The following is a 27556-nucleotide window of genomic DNA, read 5'->3' as shown; positions in this document are numbered from 1 at the left end:
TATATATAATTTTTTAAAAATCTTAAAAAAAAGGCAGTTTAAAGAATTTTTAGATTCTAATTTCTTGTTTTTTTTCCATTAAATTCTGATATTTTTTCGAGAAAAATGGTCGTTATTTACCAAGTTTACAAAAAAAAAACTCCTTTTTTCAACCAAAATGGGCATTTTATCATCAGTCTATAAAAAGACTGATGATAAAGGCATTGATGAAGAAGTTTAAGAAAAATGAATGAGTCAAAATATATCTGAATAATATCAATTTGAAATTATAAATTTAGTAGTGCTATTTCTGATTCGCTGACAATGGCAACATTTCCAAACAGTGAAAATATGAATTAACATTGAATATAAGATGTTTTATCGCGCTTCTTTTCTTCGCTCTAAACCCAGCCTTCAAGATGCAAAACCATTCGACTTTATCTTTAATACTTATATTTGCATTTTGCATTAATCTTAGATTATGTTCGGTTATTACCCTGTCCCAGGGAGCAAGGAATAGAAGGGAGAGACAACTGACGCGGTTCGCCCTACCATTAATTATACATGCTTTGCAGACGGTACTCCATTTTATATCGAGCTGTTTGGTTTCTTTAGTAGGGCCCTATAGGAAAAATATGTATTGGCGAAACTGGTGAAAGAAAATTGAGCCAATACATATTTTTCCTGTGGGGCCCTACTAAAAAATCAAACAGCTCGATATAAAATGGAGTACCGTCTGCAAAGCATGTATAATCATATGGTAGGGCGAACCGCGTCAGTTGTCTCTCCCTTCTATTCCTTGCTCCCTGCCCTGTCCCCTATATACCATTATCCACATTCCACGACACAAATTACGAAATTTTTTAAAAATTTTATTTCTTGATTTTCAAATAAAAAATTACATATATGCAGGGATGTATTGAAACATATTGGAGGAGGATGTTAAGATTTGCTCTATAATTTGTAATGTACAAAGAACTTAACAATTTGCATTTATTCACTTTTATCTAGACAATATCATTGTGTTAGTTGTGTTAAAACCAAGCAGGGAAGTTTGGAAATAATTTAACGTTTTTCTTTATGTAACGTGAATCATTATTAAAATTTACATACAAAAAAGGTAATTTTTTATTCTCCTATCTGAAAGTCGTTCAAAATTAAGTAAATAAGGATTAACAGGACTTAAGATAATGTAAGATAGAATTAGGATGGATTAATGAGATAAAAAGTGCTGGAACTAGAATATAAAGGATGGGGGCTAGATAATATGAGCTGGAACTAGAATATATAGGATGGGGGCTAGATAATATGAGCTGGAACTAGAATATAAAGGATGGGGGCTAGATAATATTAGCTGGAACAAGAATGTAAAGGATGGGGGCTAGATAATATGAGCTGGAACTAGAATATAAAGGATGGGGGCTAGATAATATGAGCTGGAACTAGAATATAAAGGATAGGGGCTAGATAATATTAGCTCGAACTATAATATGAAGAATGGGGGCTAGATAATATGAGCTCGAACAGGAGCATTCATCATTTCTACATCATTACTGCTTTCAGTTCTGAAAATCAAAGACAAATTAGTTGAGTTTATGTGTGCTGTACATGGTGGCGAATTTAAAGTAAAAAAGCAAAAAATGTTGTTTTTCGTTGAATTTTTTCAAAATTTTGAACCGAGTGTGCGGAACCTCACCGTAATTTCGAACATCATGTTCGTAATTTCGAAAACATTTCGGTAGACTCGATGATGATATGCTTTTAACAGTGTTTGTTGTAATTTTTAGGTAGTTGATCTTCACGTTTAAATTTAAAAAATATCAAATAAATATTTTGTCAATTGATTGCAGGAATGAATTTTAAGAAATAAATGACTTAAACTAGAAACCTATTCAAAAAAAATAATTGCGGGAATAATTTCAAATTTTTTAACCTTTTACGTTTTAGAGCAATTCCGTTTGACCCATTGGCCTGTCCGTGCCCTAAAAAAAAAAAAAAGTAACAAAGGTGAAGAACATGTTAAACAGAATCTTGACAGGGCAGGGGAGGGGGGGGGGAAATACCACTTAAAGGGATTGTTCAATCTATCTCACATTTCATAATCGGAATTACGGTTTACGGATTGCATACGGAAAAACGTTAGAAACATGAAACTTTTTTAAAAGTTAAAACCTGTACTATTCCATACTCATAGATAATAGTATGCCTGGTTTAAACCTGATAAGGTTGAAATTACTTAATGGACATTGAACCAAACTGCTATCCAAAGTTGCATCAATTTTCAAGACTGGATCAACTTTGAAGTGTCGCAACGGCACGCCTTGGTGGTCTTTGATTTTAAATGGTAAATTCACATTAAATTTTATATAAGAGCTCGCAATCTTTGGATCATTTTCAATATGAATTAATGTAAATCAGAATGTGTTGCGAAAAATTTTAACTAAGGTTTGTTTGAATAGAAAAATCTTATTCATGCGATCCATTTGATCTCTTCAGGGTTGACAATCCTTAGAAGATGTGTGTTTACCTGCATCACGGCGGCCTGACCCTCAGCTGGTTTCCATCTGGTTTCCTGAATCCTGGGAGTCACGTTGTATACTCTCAAACAGCATAGCCAGCTCAGGGGTAGACCTAGATAAAATAGATAGATAAGGGTAGATCAGATAGATTGGGGTAGACCTAGATAAAATAGATAGATACAGATAGACCTAGATAAAGTAGATTGATAGGAATAGACCTAGATAAAGTAGATAGACTGGGGTAGATCTAGACAAAGTAGATAGATAGGGGTAGATCTAGATAAAGTAGATAGATAGGGGTAGATCAGATAGATAGGGGTAGACCTAGATAAAGTAGATAGATAGGGGTAGACCTAGATAAAGTAGATAGATAAGGTTAGATCTAGATAAAGTAGATAGATAGGGGTAGATCAGATAGATAGGGGTAGATCTAGATAAAGTAGATAGATAGAGGTAGATCAAGATAAAGTAGATAGATAGGGGTAGACCTAGATAAAGTAGATAGATAGGGGTAGACTTAGATAAAGTAGATAGATAAGGGTAGACCTAGATAAAGTAGATAGATAGGGGTAGACCTAGATAAAGTAGATAGATAGGGGTAGACTTAGATAAAGTAGATAGATAAGGGTAGGCCTAGATAAAGTAGATAGATAGGGGTAGACCTAGATAAAGTAGATAGATAGGGGTAGATCAAGATAAAGTAGATAGATAGTTATCAAAGGTGCATTTTAATAAATTCTTTTTCTCCCTACTGAAAAGGGGGAGAGAGAGAGAGAAGGTAAGTATTTCTTAGTATGGGAATGAGGAAGTGCAAGCTCTTCATGAAACAAAAACACATGGATAGATAGAGGAATGGTTAATTAGATGGCTGGATAGGGATACATTGTACATAGAACTAGAAGGATACAAAGATAGATATAAAGTGGATATAGATTGATGGAAAGGAAGGCATAGAATAAATGTACAAAAATACTGCTATGAATAAATAAAGAAATAGATGTAATAGATATATATGAGTTTATAATAGATATGCATGACGGATGTGTGTATAAACCGTAGATAGAAACAGACGGATATGAATAACAATGTGAAACATAACTAAAAAAAGGAGATGGTTTTCTTTCATTCTATTTAAATGCTCGATGTTCTACCTGATCTGTGTAACAAACTCTCCCAGCTGTGGATGTTTATCTGCGCCTGGAACGGCAAGGAGTGCGGCAACTGCGCGCATTGCGCTGCGCTTCAACTCATCCTGCTTTTCATACTCTTGCTTTACACTGTTAGCCTTCACCTAGATGAATTGATCAATCAATCAATTAATTAATTTGTCTTGTTATTTTAATTTACAACTTAACTTACAACTATCTAGTATCTAGTTCCAATCAATCGAATCAATTGAATACAACATCTAACAAGCTAAGCATTAGTCAATTAGATCAATCGTCTCAAATCTAATCAACGTTATGAACCTTCAATCCTATAAATCAAATCAATCATATCAATCATTTTAACCAATTAAATAATCAACTACGCCGATTTTAAATTATATCTATGAACAACTGAACAAAACTAAATAAATTCTGTGAGCTGGTAAACTCATCTACCAACCTTGAGTGTACATGTCATCTTGAGTGGTTCCACAAGTTTATCTAATCTCTGAAGAACAGCGCCAGGACATAACTGGGATACTCGGGATACCATCAAGTAAGTTAACATCTTGATATCATAGTGATCCTTTAATCCATCCTAAATATTAAAACTGGTAATCTCTGATATCAATGTCTACTGTCTGTTGTATTTTGTCGTTAACTCTTGATTGGTGACTTCTGCCTTTTGTATTTGTCTCTTGTCTTTTGTACTTTATCTTAAAATGTCTCACGTTTATTTTATTTTGTCTTTTGTCCTCTGTCTACAATTGTATTCCCTGTACTTGCCTGAACATGAGTTAAGAACTCAAAGATGTCTAATCTGTCGACACAGGTTTCAAGTAATGTGTACATACATTCAAATGCAGCCTTACGCAGATCTAGTCCGTCATCAACCTAAACAAAATCTATGTACTTTATGTACACTGTGCTGAGTCATTCTTAAAGAGAATGACGAGGTTATTTCAAGAATGGGAGGAAGGCCAGCCACAACAATTTCTAATCCGAGCCACATTCTCCTCATTTTCTCGTCCGAACCACCCTTCGTCCTTCCCACATTATTTCTTTAAGGTGAATAATCCTCCAAGATAAAAATATTTTTTAAGAATCAGGCCAGATATTAAAGGTTCTTCTGAACAAGATTGCATGAGATATTGACCATATTCTCTTTAAAATGTATCTTTAATTGTTTAAAAGGGTACCGATGTAAATCGTGAAATTTTAATTTTATATTAACGTTACAAATAGTGTGTGTTGTATATTTGAATTGTTACAGTAACATGAATGTTAAGAAATTATCGTTATGAAAAAACTAAATCATTAGAACACTCAACTCTGAGAATTGAGTTCAACACTCCTAATTTTCCTTATCGTCACTGTTAAGTCAAAATTGACACTTATAACTTATCTTCACAAATAAATACCTCATGGTTCAAGATCTCAGACCAACTTCACAAGTACCTACCTCATGTTTGAATGGACTCTTCTTGAACTCTCTAATCAACTCTATAAGTACCTACCTCATGTTTAAAGGGTCCCATCTCAACCTCTCTAACCAACTCTATAAGTACCTACCTTATGTTTAAAGGGGCCCATCTCAACCTCTCTAACCAACTCAGGTACCAACCTCATATTTAAAGGGTCCCATCTTAACCTCACTAACCAACTCTATAAGTACCTACCTCATGTTTAAAGGGTCCCATCTCAACCTCTCTAACCAACTCTATAAGAACCTACCTCATGTTTAAAGGGTCCCATCTCAACCTCTCTAACCAATTCTTTCCTTTTCACTGTCTCTTTGTAGAGATGAGGCAAAACATTCTTAAGCAGATCCTAAAAAAAAATGTTTTTTTAATATAATCCTTTTTTTAATTTTGTCGATTCTAGTATTTTTTCTTCATCCCTTGAAGCTGAAACTTAAATCTTTCATAAACCTGTTGTATAAAAGTAAAAATTTTCGGATTTGCTTCAAAATAAATTCATCCTTAGCACTGTTTTGTACTTACCCGAATAAGACTGGGTTTGTTGTGGGCTGCACTGTTAAACGCAACAAGGGCAACTCTTCTTACATTCAGATCTTGATCCTGAAGTGTTGCCAGGAAATCACCTGGGAAAATAATCAAATTTAAAAATAATATTTAAATGATAAATTAGAAAGTTGTCCAGGAACCCCAAATCCCTCGCGAAGGTGTCAAAGATCCCAGATCCCCGGTGAAGGTGTCAAAGATCCCAGATCCTCGGTGAAGGTGTTAAAGATCCCAGATGCCTGGTAAAGGTGTGAAGGAACTACAGATCCATTTTAAAGGTGTGAAGGATCCCCAGACCCCTGGTGAAGGTGTCAAGGAACTACAGATCCATGGTGAAGTTGTGAAGGATCCCCAGACCCCTGGTGAAGGTGTGCAGGACCTACAGATCCATTTTGAAGGTGTGAAGGATCCCCAGACCCCTAATGAAGGTGTCAAGGAACTACAGATCCATTTTGAAGGTGTGAAGGATCCCCAGATCCCTGGTGAAGGTGTGAAGGAACTACAAATCCATTTTGAAGGTGTGAAGGATCCCCAGACCCCTGGTGAAGGTGTCAAGGAACTACAGATCCATGGTGAAGGTGTGAAGGATCCCCAGACCCCTGGTGAAGGTGTCAAGGACCCAAAGTTCCCGTGTAAAGGTCTTGGGAATGGGGAAGCAGAGATCCCTGGTTAAGGTGTAAGAGACGACAAAATCCTTGGCGAAAATTTAAGGCACCAAGATCCTGGTGGAGTGAAGTACAGAGAAATGGGTATATTTGCCTCAAATTTGACTTTAGTGTTCAAAAAGAAGCCCAAAATTTGCAATTCATATTTTTGAGCCTGTAATATAATTTTGATTTTACTGCCTTCCTGGGTAAATCTTTATTTTACAGGAAAATGTCGGTTACCTATACAAGCCCTGAGTAGAATATCTATCTGCTGGGGTTGATCTGTGATGGTAAACTTCATCGCTGTCACAGCAGTGGTTCGGACCAGGGGGGAGGGGGAACCCAGGCTGGCCTTTAGCCTAGTTAAACATCAATAAACATATCAATCAATTTCTCATTATATCAATCTATTTATAGCTAACCCATAATGAATCTATATCATTACATTTCAATTAATTAATCAACCTATTATCATGCATTAGATAATAAACACAGTTAAATCTTAAGCTAATTTAGATATTCCATGATGAACTGACCTCATTCAAATAAAATCAATCGTAGTTAATAAATTCATGAACGTCATTGATTACTGCAAAATTTCATACAGATCCGAGACAGCAAGTGGTCAGGATTTTTGACAACTTTTGCTTGATCCATTTAAATTGCTGGACGTAAAGGGAGACCCACGAAACATACCAAGTAGCAAGACAACTTGAAGGTCGTCTTTGATATTAAGAAATAATTTACGGCATTTATTCGTTAGCCAAATTTTAGAAGTAGAATTCTTGAGTTACTAGAAACAAAATACCTCGAGTCTTGCCATTTCCAAAATATTACTAGAGATATCAATATTGTTTTTCAGATTTCAAAAATTTTGGTTTTAATCTATAAAATTGAAATTGGAGAGAACTTCTCAATATCCGGTAATATGGAAAGCACAACCATTGCAGACCACATTTTAGAAACCCCAGAAATAGGAAAATTTTGTAATAAAAATTATACACGTAAAAGGATGATGACGACGGCATGTCTCAAATAAATTCAAGGAGCGAAGATGACTATAAAATCTTCTAGCTACGGTCATGTTTCGTTTGACACCCTGTTTTTAAACCAACTTGTATTTCGTCCTAGCTCCTTTATTCATTCAATTTCCATCCTTGAGCTTGGTATTTGAATAAATATTTACCTAGGCAGAAGTTCTTCAGGTTTAATCAGGCAGAGTTTACCCAGACATTCAGCAACCACATTCCTAGTCGGAGCAGGATAGAAGACAATCAATCAACCAACCAACCAACCAACCAACCAGTGAAGGTGTNAACCAGCCATTCTACCAACCAGCCATTCTACCAACCAACCAACCAACCAACCAACCAACCACCAACCAACCAACCAACCAACCAACCAACCAACCAACCAACCAATCAATCAATCGACCAATCGTTTACTCATCAATCATTCAAATTAAAAACTAGCCCATCTTTCATTCGTACAATCCATAAATCAAAATCACATAGATACATAAATGCATCAGTTAATAAATTAATTAATCTATCTATTAATCAATCAATTCATCCACATACCGATCAAACAATATAACAATCCAATGAATCCAACTATCCATTAATTAATCTATCTATCCTCCCTAGTTCCCTCCTCCTCTTCCTCTGTATGCCTGTACAACTGATCCCAAATACTCGGTACATAAACAGTCAGTACCTAAACGAATAAGTACATGGCAGATTTATAGTATACATGTTATATGATTATCATAAAAATAATGCCCATTACATATTTCAAGCTGAGACCGTATCTTGCCAACTTACCGGGCGTACTTAAGACGTACTTTGTATGTCTCCGTACCCTAGTGTTAGGGGTGGTGTTTCACCGTGAGTAATTTAAGACGTCATATGTTTGCAAAAAGTAGAGATGGCAAGAAACGGACTCGGAGAAATTAATGAATTAAATATAATCTAAGCAAGCAACATTGTATATTATATCACCATTTATTGGATTACATTGTTCTAATTATATAAATATTGTAAACTAAATCTAAATCATGAATATTTCGTTAAGTAACAAAAATTTAGAAAAATTTGCACAATTTTCTTGATTTTTTTTCTTCTTATGCTTTGTGGTGAAACCATTCACAGAACGAAAGAGCAAAAAGTGTTCTTCTTTTTTAATTAGGTTTTGGTTGATATTCAGCCACTATATTCAAAATATTATATAAACTAACTGAGAGACACAGTCCCCGCCCCCCTTGTTTACCTGTACCCCTGACTGACTGGTGCTCTGTGCTGAGATGACCTCCTTGAGAGAATGAAGGAGGAGATATTGACGCCTGGGTTGCGTATCTATCTCGTGAAGGATAAACGGCATGTAATCCTACACAATAATAAATAAGTAACATAAACAAGAATTTCTGTATATGAATAATCCTTCAAAATGATTTAAAATAAAATATTCTTTTTTAGGTAATAAGTTATATTGTCATTTATGATTTATTTATCATTTTTCAAATCAAAACTTCAAAAAGTAATAATTAGAGAAATGTTTGTTCAAAAAAAAATTATTACTGCCTAGTCTAATCTAAGCTCTACCAACTACCAACCCTCGAGTCCAAAGTGGATTTGGGACCGTCCTACTCTACTTCCAAGCCTAGAGTCCAAAGTGGATTTGGGACCGTCCTACTCTACTACCAACCCTAGAGTCCAAAGTGGATTTGGGACCGTCCTACTCTACTACCAACCCTCCAGTCCAAAGTGGATTTGGGACCGTCCTACTCTACTACCAACCCTAGAGCCCAAAAGTGGATTTGGGACCGTCCTACTCTACTACCAACCCTCGAGTCCAAAGTGGATTTGGGACCGTCCTACTCTACTACCAACCCTCCAGTCCAAAGTGGATTCGGGACCGTCCTACTCTACTACCAACCCTAGAGCCCAAAAGTGGATTTGGGACCGTCCTACTCTACTAACAACCCTCGAGTCCAAAAGTGGATTTACTAAATTAGGATTACAGCTAGCTGCAACTGTCAAGTGTGTTTAAATACTACTAGAACAAAATAGAACACTAATATATTGTAAACAAAAATATTTAGGTTTAGCTTTCTTGTTACTAAAACTATCATTCTTTACCTGTAAATTCCCAAGAGCAACGTTTCCAAGAGCATAGCTAGCAGCAGACTTAACCTGACATTATCAATTTAAAGAACTGAAGAACTCAAGAGTTCAGGTGAATGTCAATTTATATAGTGGCATGTCTGATTTACAACGTAACACATAAGCGTCCCCATTAATAATAAGAAGAAGAACCCAATAATGGCAAATGTTCAAATGTATAGCGTTGTAGTTAAACTAGTCGAAACTAGTACAACTACCCTTTTCAAAATTTCCAATCTCTGCGTCTCAATTTTAAATCAAATTATCACCTCCTCAGATTGATGAGAGAAGGCATTGAGCAGAGTTGACTTGAGACTCGGAACTGAACTCAGATCAGTGCTCCGCCCTATTTCTCCAATAGCAAGGAGGGAGAAGGTTAGGGCGTGACAAGGTTGATTCCCTAGGTTCTCCAGGAACCGTTGAACAACAGCAAGGGCCTAAAGAAACAAAAAGTTAACGAAAAACAATAAGTTATAACCTTTTGACTAAAATATTAAACCTCCCTGAAAGAGAACAATTGCCTATTTAGAATGAAATCCGTAGAATAAAAACATGGAAATTATTAAACAAACAAAAGGATATTTAGAGCTTTAAAATCCTCGTTAATTTCAAAATAAAAAAGGAATCCCACATTTTAGAAAGTTTTAAAATATATTTTTTTGCTTCACTCTTTTCCATTAATCAATCATGTGAACTCAAAGAGGATTATTAAAGTGACTGTAAAGGAAAAATGAAAGGGGGTATAGGCTGAAAGCTAATCACTTTAGCTCTTGATCGCGACCCATGAAAGTTTTATCTGATGTTCCTGTCTCGAGAAATTGATTTAAAACTGTGTTAAAATTATTCGAAAGTTCATATATGTATTTAGAAAATCTTAAACTTAAATCACGTGACCAGAACTATGACCAATGGCAGAGCAGTATACTGGTCTTGTGTCTCCGCCTGTATCACGTGACCACTTTACTGCACTGCCATTGGTGGAATTTCTGGTCAATCAATACGGACGGTTAAATAATATTATGAATTAAATCTATAAAAAATAGAAATAACAAATATAAAATTGGAATTGGAGTAAACCTAAGTTACAATTAGCTTTCTCTGGGATATCATCGGTTTCAGATTGGTTGCATATTTGCTGAATTTGACCCACTACTTTTATACAAAATTGTATATATATTTATTTTCGTATAAATTTGACAAAGTTGTAAATCAGTTTCTCGAGATAGGAACATCAGATATAACTTTCATGGGTCGCGATTGAGAGCTAAAGTGATTAGCTTTCAGCCTATACCCCCTTTCATTTTTCCTTTACAGTCCCTTTAAGTCGTCTCTTCATTTTCATGTTTATTGAGACACCCAGTTCCAACTGAGAGGTATATAAAAAATTCTCTGCATTACGTACAAACTAAACAAAATAAATCTTGACTTTAACTCATGAAATAAATCTAAACCTGCTGTTTATTAGAGGACACAAGACTTGCCACACACTTGGCAATATTTGCCCGACCCTGTTTATGAATATCTGCACCCCTAGCCCCCAGGACCGGGTTGACCAGAAGGGCGAGAAGGTCAGGGTAGGTCAACACAGGACTGTTAGCGGCCACCAGGCATTGAAACAGTTCAAGCATAGCTCCCAAGGCTCCACCCTGAAAAGCAAAAATTATAAAGCGAAACCTTTGAAATAGAAATTTCTCCCATTCCGGACAGTGGCTAGAATCCGGACCACCAAGTATGCAGATCCACGGATCCGAATCAAAAGGGCCAAATATAAACAAAAAACTCAATAAATAAATGTTTTATCTCAAAAACCTTAATCCGTACTGTTGAAAAATACACTTATTAAGCATGTCATGATGTCTGAATGGTTTATTGATGTTTAAAAATTAAAAAAAATCGCAAAATGTACCAATAATTCGCATTCCAAAATTCATTTCTTTATGTACTCTCATAGAAAATATACTTAATGTTTACCTGAAGTAATGGTGACTCTGCTAGAACAAGAACCTGGCTAAGAGAGGATTTCTGGATTAATGGGATGGACTGCGCGTGGGCAAAAGCAATGGAGGTGAGCAGAGCGAGTGCTAGCTGTGCAATATGTAAATCTGATTCACTAACTAGTGGAGGTAGCTCAGCTAACACAGGGGTCAACAGGTCAACACTAAACAAAACTAACTAATTATTTTGGTTCAAAAAGTTTCAACATGTCGTGCCAAAATAATATTATAATAAAGACATGACATGTTTTAATATTAACAGTGCCATGAATTGACATGCTGCGGACATCCAAATTTAATCAGAATTAATTTCGTGCTGTGCAAATTTAATAAACAAAAATTAAGCTGAATTTAATAAACAAATGTTATTTTGAATTCCTTTCCTTTTCAAAATGATTGATTCTTGAAAAAAAATATGTGGAAAAAAAATAAAATCTGTGAGAAAAAAATAGAATCTGTGGAAAAAGAAAATCTGTTGAAAAAAGAAAATCAGAGGAAAAAAAGAAAATCTGTGGAAAAAAAACTAATATGTCGATCTTATGCAGGGATGCATAACTTTCAGAATAAGACCCCTTTTTGGAATTGGTGAATTGGAAGAAAAAACTGAATAATTGGACGTCAAAAGAGAATTATTGTCATCCTTTTTCAAACTTTCCCCACAAAATTCAGCTATTTCTTCAAAATTCTTCCAAATTCTACTAAAAACCCCTTAAAGTATTTGATTTACAAAGAGGGAAAATGAATGATATTTCAAGAACTTATACACCCCTGGTTCTGATGTCGATACATTTTTCAATTCGTGAGTCACAACATTATGAAACTGCTTAGTTGCTAAAAATGAGCCCATTTTGTTTATTTTTATAAAAAACTAACCTAAGGATTGAGCTGTAGTTCTTGACAAGAGTATCGAGAAGAGCCAAGGTTGAGAGTTTAAGAGCTCTTTGGTTCTTCCTGAGGAAGGAGGCTAGCACAGGCAGAATTTCAGATAGAATCACACGTAGGTCGATCCGAAGCGGGGAACTAGCTATAGCAGTCAGCGCCTGCTCACAGTTATTTCAAAATAAAAAGATAAACAGGCGGACACAGTGAAAGAAAAGAAAAAAAGACTAACAGATACCCAAACAGACAACCATACATACTCACAGACATCAAACAGTTAGCCATTATTATGGACGTGAAAACAGACAGCCAGACGGAGAGACAAGCATACACTAAAGCCATAAAATAAGACTGACAGATTGACGAAGGAAACTGACAGCCAGAAATACAGATACCGATCATACTGTTAGACGCAACAGAAAGTCAGACATACGTAGTTAGACACCCAAACGAACAGTTTAACATGCGACTGACCTTAACAGCTGTAAGTCTAGTTATCTCGTTTTTAAGTCTCTCCAGGAAAATAGGAAGACAGTTCGGTAGCTCCGACTGTATACTGTCTCCTGGTGGTTAAACACAATCAATTTAAGTTTAGTTTAAAAACATTTAATAAAATATTACTGCTTAGAACCAGGTCGGACGTTAAATAACGCCTCAAATAATATTACGCCCAGGTAGTGTGACACTTCTTATAATTTACCCGACACCCCGACACTGTTAATGTAAGAAGGCACAGATTTAGAATCTGCCGTATGTGGACATACTGGTAAATAAGTTTTTAAATGTAGAAAATGATATTTCTCTAATATCGTCTTCTTTTCAAAGTATCTAAAAACATGGATATTTTAATTTATATCCCTAGCTCTAGTATATAAAAATTATTGTCACCGTAAAATGTAATTTGAAATTAAAACAGAAATACACTAACCCTGGCATTATCTCATACCCTGACGTTAATAAACGTGACATTGAATCCATAATATTTAGACTTCTAGGGTCCGTATCAGGATCTACGTCTTAAAATATCAAACAAAATAATGTAGACCGAACTTTTGTTTCGTGTTCGTTGTAATATTGAAAACTTAGCTTATTTAACCTCAATTTCATTTTGGTAAATACAGTTTTAAGCAATAATAAATGGATCCTTAGGACTGTAAAACAAACAATAATAATGAATCACTGACAAAAACTAAATAGGAAATTAGTGTTTAAACCAGTAACAAGCATTTAGTTTTTAGTTGCATGTAAAATCAAATGAAATGGCGGAACATGGTTTCCTTGATTTATCAATTGATCATAGTTCCTAGATGAGCAATAATTTGACCCATGCAGGAGATAGCTCGTTCCTTCACTTCCTGATCAATATCTTGAGCTCGTAGCCTAGTAACCAGGTAGAAATTAGATATTACAGAAATAAGTTTTATCTAGTAATCTTCAGTAGATATTGTAATATTCAGTAAAGTAAAGAATAAGTTTTGACAGAATTTTGATATGTCTGATTTAAAATGTGTTTTTCTAATCTGAACTTTTTAGCTAACTGTTTAAAACGTTTAAGAAAAAATTTGCAAAATAGAACAAATCTTTATAACAGACTTTAATCGGTGTGATTAGCCAAACCCTTCAACTTTTCATAGAGATTTCATGTGAGAAACTAATTATATACAATAAACATGCTGTTCACTGACAAGATATAACAGGGTTTCCCAAATAGGATTAGACTTCAAAGACAACAATACAGCATGTGTTCAGTCATATCTATAAATAAATAGTTCCCTGCAGTTGTAACCTTGTTTCTCTTTTCTGCCAACTCATTTATCGAGTGGTGGATCGTCATCACAATCTCATTCTTTGTGTGTAACCAAGTAACTCAGAATGTTGAAAAGTTAAAAATGTTTGTGTTAAAGAAAATAGAAAAAGTGAACTGGACAACCTGAATGGTAAAACGACTGAAAATATTAGAAGAACGGATTAAAACAAAAGTCTGATTTCTAATTGTCCCTGGAGAAACAGCACTGATATATTGACGAGGTGTATCGGGTGAAGTCAAAATCAGTTGGATGGGAATCCAAAGGACGCAGAACCTAAAATTAAAGAATAAAAAAATCAGATATTTGTTTCTTTAAATGTTTGGAGAAGCATCTTATAATTTAACCGTAACGGTTGAAGTACGTTCAGGTGACCCTCTACTGGCAAGTCCGACTCACAACCGTACTCTGTGAACAATAAACATCTATCCCAATAATAAGAATGAGGAAGCCCTAGTCCTTTTCTATCTTGACAGTTTTACATTCTCAAATTTCCGTCATTGTCTCANGCCGGCGATTCAGTTTTAAATTATCTAATATCAGATAGGTAGATAGATAGATTTAGATAATTCTAAACCGAATTGAACACAAAACTATGTTATTCTGGTAAAAATTTAATTTTTCTATTCCTTCTAAAATAATTTTAAAGAAACTAACATCAGCAGGCATGTACAAATTATATTTTAGGAAAAAATCGCAAGAAATTTTGGCGGAGGATATAGAAGGGGTGCTACTAAGAAGCGCTAAGGTTGAGCCCGTTGCTGCAACTCTATGTTTGTGAGTAATTTGCGGGATGGAGGCTATACGGGTGCGGCTTGCCTTCTCCCCCTTGAAGGGGTGGGTACTTAATATTACGTCTACAGACCCTTAAAGATGTAATTAATGTTTTTAAGGATTATTCTGAGACCTACCTTTACTAGAAGCTGAAGAACGAGCAGAGCCTCGCTTGATATTTTGTAGAAAGTATCCGATACACTGCTGATTACAGCCGGTACTACAAGGATACAAGGATACAGGGGTTTAAATAATATATATAGAATGTATTCGATACACTGCTACAAAAAAAATTCAGTACAAATTTGTATTTTTTCTTTGAAATCCCAAAACCTTAGAAAACCTAGCGAGTGAAAAAAAATGAATTAACGTCAAAACGGGTCAAATTACTTCCTTTTGGACAGCTGTTAATGTTACAATTAACCAAAAGTTTCAAACAGTGCAAGATCTTGAAAATAAGATTTAGCTGTTTCTCACGTATTCAATTCACTGAATCAGCATCAGTTTATTAGTTTTTTTTTTGGCTCATCGAGTTCAGGCCATTTAGAGAAGGGCAATCTTATGCTTTCATTCATTATAATTTCGTCTTTTTTTTTATGGGAAAGATAATAGTTTACTTGACGGTGTGGAATGTTATTGTAGGGTTGATTTACAATTCTCCAGCTGGAGTTCTTCCCCCGGATATTCAGAAAAAAAATCTTAGTATATTTACCTAGTATATCAGTGTGAGGATGGAACACGGTAGGGTGATGACTGGACAACAGAGCCTAATCAATCAATCAATCATTTAATCTTTAAATCAACAACTCAAGATATCAATTAATCGACCAAAATCATGTCAAATCTTCATAAATCTACCTATAAATTAATCGGACGAAAGATCAATCATTAAATCAACCAATAGTAAATCAGTTATCAACCCATTACCTGAACCAAAATAATCGATAACAAATTATCAAAGTGAGCATATGATTAATCAATTTACAAATCAATTTCAATTTTAATCAATGACCTCAAATCAGATCAATAATTTAATCAATTAAAAATTTATTAGTTAAATAAGTGATAAATAAATGAGGTAAATGAATCATATAATGAAGTGAATAAATTATATAAATGATAAATAAATGAGGTAAATAAATCTGATAATGAGGTGAATAAATTAAATAAATGATAAATGAATAAGGTAAGTGAATCAGATAATGAGGTGAATAAATCATATAAATGATAAATGAATGACGTGAATAAATTAAGTTTATGATGAATGAACGATGAGGATGAAAAGATAAATGAATGAATGGATCCCTGCTACCTGAATGAAGGCCAAGGTATCAATCTTCATGTTGCTTGATCTCTGCTTGTCCTTGAGGCTGAACTGTATCCCAGGAATGATTGTTGGGATATGTGAGGACAGAGCTCCAGGGAGAACCAGAATCAACTTAAAGGAATTGTTAAAACTTTATTTTAAGTCATCTTTTCATCATAAGGAATCATAACAGTCGCTTTATTCTTTAAATTTCGGTAAAAATAATAGATGGAAAAAATCTTGCACTTACTGCAGGAAACTAGAAAACTAGGAGAAGCACTGCAGCATTTTACACATTTTATTTGCAGGCACTTACTAAACTACAAAGAATAACAGAAATAAATGTTGTTTTTTTAAAGCAAATATATAACATCTAGGCGGTTTAACAAATAATTGTTGTATGAAACTCTAAAGTTAACTTGTGTAGAATGTAAATTGTAAGAATTAGAAAAGGCTTGTCTGGTGGGAGATTACATTGTTTTAAGAAGTTTAACCGACCTCCATGAGAAGGGAGAAGCAACCTTGTCTGGTCTTAATGGATTTCTCTCTCATCTGTCGATGAAGAGCCTTTACTATGTTAGGAACCTAGATAAAGCAAGAGTTATGTGGAATGATATTCCATATGAAATCAGAACCATTTAAATCAATCAATTAATCCCAATCAATAAATCAATCAATCGGTTATTCGTTGAAATCTATCAATGGTTCAATCTTATAATCGTTCAATCATATAATGGTTCAATCATATAATTTTTCAATCATATAATCGTTCAATCATATAATCGTTCAATCAACGGTTCCATCCAGGTTATCCTTTCTACACATTCAATCTTTTTAATCAATTCAACCACTTCAACATATTAAACTATTTTAATCAATTCAATCAATTCAACTAATTAAACTATTTTAATCAATTCAACTAAGTAAATCATTTCAACTAACTCAAGTAATTCAACCTTTCATGAAACAAAAAATTACGAAATTTTCAGAAAAAAAACGAAATCGTATCCAATCGCATCAAATCGTATCATATCGTACCAAACCAAACCGCGTTAAATTAAATCTTATCTCTGTAAAATTGTAATATATAAAAACTGATCTCTAACCTGGGCCTGGAGTAAAGAAACTGGTCCCTCCTCAGCATCCATTACATTTGAATCCTAAACATGGAAATTTGGAATAATAATATCAAATATTATCAAATATTATCGAATAGTATCGAATAGTATCGAATAGTATCGAATAGTATCGAATAGTATCAAATAGTATCAAATAGTATCAAATAGTATCGAATAGTATCGAATAGTATCGAATAGTATCGAATAGTATCGAATAGTATCGAATAGTATCGAATAGTATCGAATAGTATCAAATAGTATCAAATAGTATCAAATAGTATCAAATAATATCGAATAGTATCAAATAGTATCAAATAGTATCAAATAGGATCAAATAGTATCAAATAGGATCAAATAGTATCAAATAGTATCAAATAGTATCAAATAGTATCAAATAGTATCGAATAGTATCGAATAGTATCAAATAGTATCAAATAGTATCAAATAGTATCAAATAGTATCAAATAGTATCAAATAGTATCAAATAGTATCAAATAGTATCAAATAGTATCAAATAGGAGCAAATATAAGAAGTGCCATGTACGCATGGAAAATATCAGCTTTCACATTCTCTTCTCTCTCTTTAAATCTAAAAAAATGTATTTTTTTATACATTGAAACTAGTGAATAATGATAAAAAAGTTTAACAAAAGTTCAAAAGTATTCGTGATTGTTTTTAAACAATCATAACCATCGCAAGGACTTGTTTTTTTAATTAGTAGATTATTTTAAGATCTTACAACAGCAAACTTTCAAAACATATTTTTTGTTACTGTGCATTTGCATATTAATATCAACTATACATTGATGCTGTTCATATAAGAGCTTTAATTACTGGCACTGTTTCTATAAAATATGATCAAGTATTTAAAAGATTTCCTTTAATTACATAAAAAAGCCTTGGACTGGAGAACATTCACAATTATTGCTATAAAGTGGTAATAGTGGTGTTGGGACATTTTTTTTAAAACAATTTATTATTTTTGAATTTTTAATCTTATACATTGGATACAGTCGATACAGCCAAATTCTGATTTGACAGGTTTTATAGAGACATTTCATAGACATGACATTCATACAGAGGTGTATATAATTATTTTTTTTCTCTTTCCCCCACGCTTTAATTTTCATTTGATTTCCTTCCTCAAATTCAAAATCTAGAAAAGACATAATCTTTCAATATTTATATTGTGTTGCATAATTTTCCACAAAAAGTAATTATAAAAATACCTTGCTATGAGTTTGGGTGAGATCTCCTGATAAAAGGATTCAAGTAACTCCTGCCTATATAAACCAAAACAAACACTGATATTTTTATTCTAAATGAATGAGCGAGGATTTTAATCTGTTCTTCTGGCTCTTAAAGACATTTATTATAATCGGCAATTTTCTAGCGAATAAGTCAAATTAAAAAAATTGCCATTTACTAGGGAAAAATTTCCCATATTCTATTTATACTATGAGGATGTGTGTATGATCTATGGATCTTTTAATTCTTGATGTTCAGGTTGAATCCAAAAACCCTGATATAAAGATGAAGATCTATTCCAATATTATTTCTCATTTCCTTCTCTGCGCAAAGGAGGAATGGTGTTGCCCCATCATGTTAATAGCTGAATAATACCTGTGGATCTAGGTATCATATTCTGGGAATATGCTAATTTTCCCGAAATGGGCACAGTGCACTCATGAAAAGCATGACACATAAAAAGAAGAAAAGGCGTTTGAGTAACTCAGTCAGTAAGTTGTCACTAATACTTCAAACTACCAAACAGATAGTGCTTTAAAGATCGAATTGGTCGACAAGACCTATGACACCGGTGTAAGGCTGTGGCAGAGTACGCTTCGGGACTTAGATCCTGAGTCACATCCAAGTAGTACTTCATCCTGTTAGGGATGGCCAGGTTGGATCAGACTTTTAGTTCTGGCCGGGTGCAATACTTATCCTTCATCGGAGGTTTGGGTTTCTCAAGATAGGGAAACTTCCAGATCAATCGCTTGTACATCTCAAAAAACTTATGTATTTCATTTTTAATATTTTGCAGTTTTAATATTTGCAGCATGTCATTTGTTGTAAACAAAAAATTAAGAAATTTGATCTTTCAGTTTTTGATAGTGAAAAAAAGCATTTGTTTGTTTTCCTTGTTGAGATTATAGCTTCAAGACACTTTGCTGCAGCACGGCGTACTTTCCAGGATACATCATCATCATCAGAATACTCATCATCAGAACCATCCTCATCAACCTAAACACAATTATCATCATCAGAACCATCCACATCAACCTAAACACAATTATCATCATCATCAGAATACTCATCATCAACCTAAACATAATTTACATTATCAGAATACTCATCATCAGAACCATCCTCATCAACATAAACACAATTATCATCATCAGAATACTCATATCAGAATTATCTTCATCAACCTAAACACAATTATCATCATCTGAATACTCATCATCAGAATCATCCTTATCTACATAAACAAACATAATTATCATCATTAACAAAATTATCAACATTATCATCAATATTATCATCAACATTATCATCAACATAATCATCAACATTATCATCAACATTATCATCAACATTATCATTAATAATGTGATCAAAATTATCATCAACATAATCATCAACATCATCATCAACATCATCAACATTATCATCAACATTAACATCATTAACATTATCATCAACATTATAAATAACATTATCATCATTAACAATGTCATCAACATTATCATCAAAATTATCATCATCAAGATTATCATCAATATTATTATCAAAATGATCATCAACAATATTACCAATAATATCATCATCTTCATTATTACCATTTATTTTCATTATCATAATGATTTTTATGATTTCTTTTTAAAACATTCACTCATTCCTTCTTCATAGATTTGATGTAAATTTTTTTTTTCATTCACAATTTGAAAAATCATTTCCTCGACCATAAATTCAATCAAACTCCTAATCAAGAATTCATTAAATAAATAATTAAGGAAATTAATCAAAAAACCATTTGGGAATGAAATCAGTCAATCCATAGAATCAATCTAAAAAAAATTACGACATACAATCAAATTCCTTTAGATCAAGAATTGAAATTCTTCATGAATTACTCAAAGTTAAAGATGGCAATTTTGTTCTTAACAATATTGTGAATATTAAGATCTTTGATATTTTTAACTTGTTATGTACCGGCAAATAACTTCTATTTTTTTATTTTTTTTTATCATAATTTGTGTATTATTTTAAACGTAAAAAGGAAATTTACAAAAAAATTATCTTTTCCTACCTCATCATCGCACTCCATATCACTATCATCCTCGTCGTTATAGTTGTAGTTTGGATCGTATGTGAGGTACTTGAGACAGAGTTTTGTTATCTCCGGTATATGAGGACTCATCTCACTTCCACACTTGCAAACCATAGCCTCGCACGCCTACAGAATACGAAGATAACTTTCAACTAAAAAATGTATGGCACTTGTACTAAAGAAATCTGGAAAAATTATAACGAATAAAACTTTTTTTAAACGAAGAAATTGGACCCGGGACTATTAGACGTTGTGGCACTTGTCCTAAAGAACTCCAGAAAAATCAGTGCTTAGGATCCCGATCCGTAACATTTTGGCTTCCTTCCTGGATCCGGATCCGGAAAATATGCGAATCCTAATATGCGGCTCCAAGGGGCAAAAACTGAAAACAGAATTCTTTTGCTCTTAAAATAGTTGAATAAAATATGAATTATGAATGAAAACTCAAATTCAAACTGTTAAAAAAGGGACTTTCAAAAATTCCCTTATCTCTGAATGGTGTATTGAGTCTTGGCATAAAAATCAAAAATAAAGAAAAATAATTAGAAAATTTTTAAATTGTTAAAAAAAATCAATAAATCTAAGACCTGGATCTGGATCTTGGCCGGATCCATCAAAATTAAATAGATCCTAAGCACTGAAAAACATTATAATGAATGCAACATTTTGTATCTAAATAATTGGACCCGGAACTACTGGAGGTTAAAGCACTGGTCTAGTAATCCAGAAAAATTATAATGAATACAACATTTTTCAAACGTTGTTATTTTTATTAATGCTTGCTCAAGTTGGAGCCTAGATATTTGTCAGTAAACAAGCTTTTTGGACTTCATAAATCAAAAAATGTTGCTTAGATATGATTGTCGCAATCTTAAAGATTTGCCATTTAAACATAACAAGCCTCGTGGAATTAACAATGGTCTAAGTCTTAAAAATCCAATTTCAAACGAGTCTGTAAACCCATATTCCCCTTTAATTGGACACCCTGTCCATACATTAACAATTTCGACACTTTACTTGATACAGGTGAGATATCCTACCTGCAGAACATTCTCCTTTAGTTCATCATCTTCTTCTTCAGCAAACCGTAGAACTAGGGGCATAACCCGCTCAACATGATCTCCAAATCTTAAAGAAATAATACTGGGATTATACTTTCTGTTTACCAAGCTTTAATGCAACAATTTGGTTCATGTAAAAATCGGTACTTTTTTGGAAAATTTAGTATTTATGTTTACAAAACCTTCAAACAAATGTATAACTTTCATTCGTGGTCCATGTTTTTAAATCATTAATTCACATTGGAAATTCAAAATTTTATAAAAACCAGTTTGGGACTTTGTACTTAATTAAGTTTTAATAATACGGGAAGAAAAAAAAGAGGGGGGATGAGTACCTATGACCGGCTTGTCTACAGACTGCTCCTAGTGCCTGTATAAAGGTCCTGGTGGTGGTTGTAGAGTTAGATTTACCAAGCTCCTCCATCAATAGGCTCATCAACTAGACAAACATGCTAGTCATATTGATATCTATATTCTATACATTTCTTAAATAGACATTTAAGAAGGTGCTTTCCCTAGAATAGATCATGATGGATAGAAACATGTAGAATAACTAAATAGATATACTCACACTAAACAAATATTAGATCTTTTTGATTTATAAAATTTTATTTAATTCACATTGAGAAATAAATCTTACATGTACAATGTACATCCAAGAAGAAAAAATACTAATTGAAATTGTTGAATTTGTTTATCATGACTTTAAGATAATTTACAAACATTTTGAAAGTGCTAACAAGCTGACCGTGGAAGAAGCTGAAATGTACTTTTTGCCCAAATTTCTCTATGTACATAAAGCTATATATTAACCTAAAAATCAACCCAATTTTTGATTTTGCATTTATTTTTCTTGGATGCACATGTTAGATTTAGAAAAATAATAAGAATGAAACCTTAATGATCAAATAATCAAATATAGAAATATCAATGAAATTTATAATACAGATTACAGGGTGGATAGAAATATCAATGAAATTATAATGAATAATAATAATAATGAAGATAGGTCAAGAAAAGTTTAATTGGAGAGAGTAATACAATATATAACTCTTCACAAATAAAGCACTGACCAATGTACAGCAATTTATTTACCTTTATATAAAGTATTTGATCACATGACATGACCAGCTGACTCAGGCAGATTATAGTTCTCTTCATGACCGCTACACGCGGAGATTTCAACTGCGGTTGAAGAGATTCCAAAAGGTTAGGATGGAATTGAACCAGGAGTCCTCCAAACCTAAATTTAGTTGATACAGTAACTAAAAAGGACTGTAGACGGAATTATTTCAAGTGACCCTTACTTTATAGAACGCAGGCTTAATTCACAACTTAAATGTTGATCAGAACAAAATTAGTAAGATATTAATTTTTTCTTCCTTTAACACATAGTGTTGGATTTGACCATGAATTTCCATCCTCGACCCTGATAAAGTAGTCCGCAAATCAATATCTACAGAGAAACTGTGTTTAAAAATTATCAAGGACCCCCAACACATTATGGACCAAAGTATTAGTCTGAGGCTGTTCAATTTTAGTCACTTTTCTAACTAAGACAAACACCTCACTTCAGGCTAAAAGCTGGACTCTAATACCTACTTCCCGAGTACTGAGGCAAACTGCCTGAATGTCTTATTTTGCACTTTTTTGAACAGACGCCTTTAAAATGAAATTAGAATTTTCGTTAAACAGTGGAATATCTTCTTTATTATCAGGTTTTCCCTTCTTTAAATGGAAGATCACTTAAAGTGTTAATGAGTCCTACTTCACACCCCTAAATTAACACTTTTAAACTACCTAGAGAGTAGATCTGCAAGAATATCAAGAGCTTCAAGCTGAACAGAGACATCATCCTGCTGAGCTATAGCAGCAGACAATCGACCTAGAAAACAATTGTATTCAGTGATAACCAGAAAGCTCTAGAGTAGTTATGACTTCAGATAATCAAATGAAGATGAGACACAGCAATTATTGCAGTGTAAAGAGACCCACTATTTCAATTAATAATAACTTACGAATAAGGCTATTAGCTTTGTAACAACATTAAATGAACTTCAGTATTACTAAAATATGTAGATGAAACCCTGTATTGAACTACAATCTGTAGATGAAACCCTGCATTGAACTAACCTGTCATAGTAAATCTGAAGATGAAACCCTGCATTGAACTAACCTGTCATAGTAAATCTGAAGATGAAACCCTGCATTGAACTAACCTGTCATAGTAAATCAGTATATGAAACCCTGCATTGAACTAACCTGTCATAGTAAATCTGTAGAAGAAACCTGCATTGAACTAACCTGTCATTGTTTTACAAACGCTAGCAGCCAGAGTAGTAGTGGTCAGAGGTAGCTCGTTAATAACTGTCTAATAACAAGAAAAAAATTTAGTTATATCGTCATGAAAGAGCTGCAAAAGGTCGTTAAACTACCTTCTGCTGGTTCAAATCCTGCATTAAGGATTTAAAGTTTAAATATTCATAAGGATTAAGGTAATGAATTGGAGAGTGTATTAGTGATTCAGGATTTGAACCGGCGTATGTAATTCAGTGGCCTCTTCCTATTTTGGTCACTGCAAGAATCAATGAACTTCGCCGAGCACCCTAAACTAAGGTTTCGGTGCGTTCTGCAGTACTATGCAATAATCTGACCGAATTTAATTTTTTTAAGTGGAGAGTGATGGGAGCTGTATCCAAGAAAATAGTATTTTTAAAACTCTTGCAACCCTACTCTCTCCTTACCTTGAGTCCAATGGACGAGATATCTCTGAGCTGCTCGTTTTCTCCGACCATATTACTACACAAATGGTCCACAACATGCTCAACCTAACAAAAAAACTTCAATCAATCAATCATAAAATCCAGTGTTTCGGATCCGTATCATTTTGATGCGGATCCGGATCCGCGGATCCGCATCCGTGATGATGGATCCGCGGATCCGCATCCGTGATGATGGATCCGGATCCTGACTCTGATACGGATCCGGATCCGAGGTAACTTTTGATTCTGTGAAGTACTCATAGACCCCTCCTAACTTCGCCTTTTTATAAGGCGGCATTCTCTAATCTCGACTTTAATATGGTCTGAAATATGTATAAAGTACGGTAGTACCATAATGGGTGGAACTAAATACAATTTACATAAATTAAGATATATTTATATCGATATATTAATAATTAATATAGTCTAATTCAGCCCTAGCTTGTTCCGATCACGTTCATCTTTTAAAAATGAATACTTTATATATTTAAAATTTGCGCCATGTGAGCATTTGCCGCTGAGTAATCCTAAAGTTAAAAATGTCGTCATTACTATTATATAAATGTAAACATTAAATTATTAAAGATAATTTTGAAAAATTTTTCTTCTCAAGAAGATTAGTTATCTGGTAGGAAACCCCCGCCATGATTGTTCACTATTCGATCCAGGGATATCACAGCAAAATCCAGAATCTGAAAAATGTGACAACTATCATCATTTAAAGCATATTATTTTTACAAGAAAAAATCCTCTTTAGACAGTACAGTGCATGTACATATATTTTTGAGAAAGAGAATTAACAATTAATTTAATCTCATTGAGTAGGCAAATTTCAGATGTTAACAAAAGATCAATGGAAAAGTGATAATTTCCTTAAGAACGATTTTCACCCCCCCCCCCTTCTCAAATGTAATATACTAAACACATGGTCAAAGTTAGGCATGTGGCCGCAGCGCGGTGCCCCTTTTTTGTCCTAGACACGGCTCTCGTCCCAGAAAGCGTCCTAACCTAACCCTAAAAAACTAAAGTGGTTGCAGCGCTCGGCCCCATAGTCGTGGCGCTCGGCCCCCTAGCCTCAACACTCGGCCACCTAGCCTTTCCTTAATCTTTAACCTTACAGACCATAGGACCAAGGCACCTAAAAATATGATAAAATAAAAATAAAAATTTCTGAACAATTCAATATCCCTGTTAATATCAAGTTCAATTCAAATTCATATCAATTCTATCGGTTCATGATCAACTCAGCTTGTTTAAATTTTCAAAATAACTCTCTCAGTTTATGCTTAAAACCACTCTCTCAGGTTTTAATCAAATATACTCTGCCTGTGGAAAATAAATTATCAAAAACTCGTTCAGTTTATGCTTAAAACAATTATCTCTGTTAATGGTTCAAAGATAAAAAAATCTCTTTTGTTTATGATCAATACAACTTTGGCTGAATAAAAAAGTTTTAAAATATTGCACCACAATTCTCATTCCTCAAATGCTGGGGGGAGGTAGGGGCGGGACTTTCGAAGAGGAAAATATATATTTCAAGATAAAACATCGATATAAATGTTTCTAGTTACCTGACAGCCAGGTTTTGAACTTCTCCATTTTTATCCTCCAACAACTTCAACAGCATCTTCACTACCTAAATATAACGGTAATTTTACACATTGACTTTAGTACAATTTTATAAAACATCATTTCCCCCCTTCTTTAAAAAATAATTTTTTCTCTCATAAGTTAGGTATGGTTTAGGGTTTTCTGACGAGGGGGAATTAACCAATTTTTAGGATGAAACAAAAGTTTTGAGGAAACAGTATCAAAAAAGGATGAATAAAATTTCCTTTTGATGAAATTTTTACCCCCCCCCCCCCCTTAAAAGAGATATTTAGAAATGAATTGAACAATCGTAAATCTTTTCTACAGTAGGATTTCCAACATTGTGGCTTCCTGCATCAGGAATCAGGATCGACAAAATGTGCTCTCAAAAAACAAATCTCATTGTTAACTAATAAGCGATGAGCTAATCGTGAAGAAATATTTAATGACTTAATATGGATCCAGTTTATTCAGGGAGAATCCAGCATGCGGATCAGCTTCTAAATATAATGGATCCGAAGCACTGAATTTCTAGATTTTTATAGTTGCTTGATTAATTATTTGCTGAACTAGTGCACTTCAGGAGAAGGAACAATATATTAGGGCAATCAGAATTACACTAAGAAAAGTGAATTGTTAGGATTTAGCTAGATTTAAATTTTCACTCATGAGTAATGAGTTAGGAAATTTGCTAGTCATATCCGTATTTGTTTATTTATTTATTTATTTAATGATTTATTGAATTATTGATGTATTGAATAATTGATTAATTGATTTATTTATTAATTAACTGATTCATTGATTTATTGACTGATATTATTATTTTTCTTATTATCAGCATCAATGTAAAGACTGAGATCATCTGAAATGAAACAAATTTATTCTATTTTCCCTCGTCTTTGAGGTAGAAATCTACAGTATATTTAATTTTGATAATATAATATTAGATCAATAACTGGGGATCATTCCGAAGAGCAGATTCTGCTGGCCGGTCAACTTTATCTAGACAGGTAAATAAAATGTTTAGCGCTGAGGCTTCAATTACAATTAAGCAAAACAACAAAAAACGGAGATGAGGACACCTATACAATTACAGGGTGATCGTGCACTGTCTTATAATGGCGCAAGCCGCAAATATAGCCACTCGTAAACATTCTTTCAAAAGAAGCGCCGTAAATGGTCGGGCAAAGGGAGGAAATGAGAAAGAGAAACTGCAGACATGCAGATGGAGAAAGGAGAAAAAAGCTATGCCTCGTAACATTTTAATTTCATAAAAATTATAAAAAATAAAGTGTAAAACATTATTAAGAAAGGTTTAGCTGAAGTCAAAATGCGTGTATTAAAGGGAGTGTTCGTGAAAAATGAAAGGGGGTATAGGCTTAATGCGATAAAAAAGCGCTTTAGATCGCTACTAATCTTACTTCTATCTGTTGCGTCTATAAGGAGAAAATTGT

At 33.6% G+C, this 27556-nt stretch overlaps 1 protein-coding gene across 1 annotated transcript; it reads right to left on the bottom strand.

The window, feature by feature from the left end:
• Positions 1-1422: 1422 nt before the first annotated feature.
• LOC111695417 (cullin-associated NEDD8-dissociated protein 1-like) lies at positions 1423-26505 on the bottom strand. Its single transcript, XM_023464740.1, is given in 38 exon segments — positions 1423-1544; positions 1913-1961; positions 2507-2610; positions 3650-3789; positions 4107-4244; positions 4433-4540; positions 5381-5476; positions 5650-5750; positions 6558-6676; positions 7504-7566; positions 7960-8033; positions 8586-8702; positions 9455-9508; positions 9748-9915; positions 10930-11124; positions 11450-11636; positions 12346-12512; positions 12826-12914; positions 13655-13731; positions 14350-14432; positions 15068-15150; positions 15643-15697; positions 16243-16368; positions 16735-16821; positions 17343-17396; positions 17877-17943; positions 18585-18638; positions 19496-19599; positions 20669-20815; positions 21730-21817; positions 22086-22189; positions 22846-22993; positions 23551-23635; positions 24055-24121; positions 24495-24582; positions 25615-25650; positions 26084-26148; positions 26497-26505. Coding segments are annotated over 36 exon segments (3525 nt in total). The 3' UTR covers positions 1423-1544; positions 1913-1961; positions 2507-2528.
• Positions 26506-27556: the final 1051 nt, after the last annotated feature.

The sequence above is a fragment of the Eurytemora carolleeae genome, unplaced genomic scaffold, assembly GCF_000591075.1.
Source record: "Eurytemora carolleeae unplaced genomic scaffold, Eaff_2.0 scaffold34, whole genome shotgun sequence".
Classification (NCBI taxonomy): Eukaryota; Metazoa; Arthropoda; class Copepoda; order Calanoida; family Temoridae; genus Eurytemora; species Eurytemora carolleeae.
Note: the sequence above shows the minus strand (reverse complement) of the source record. Positions and strands in the feature narration are given on the sequence as shown.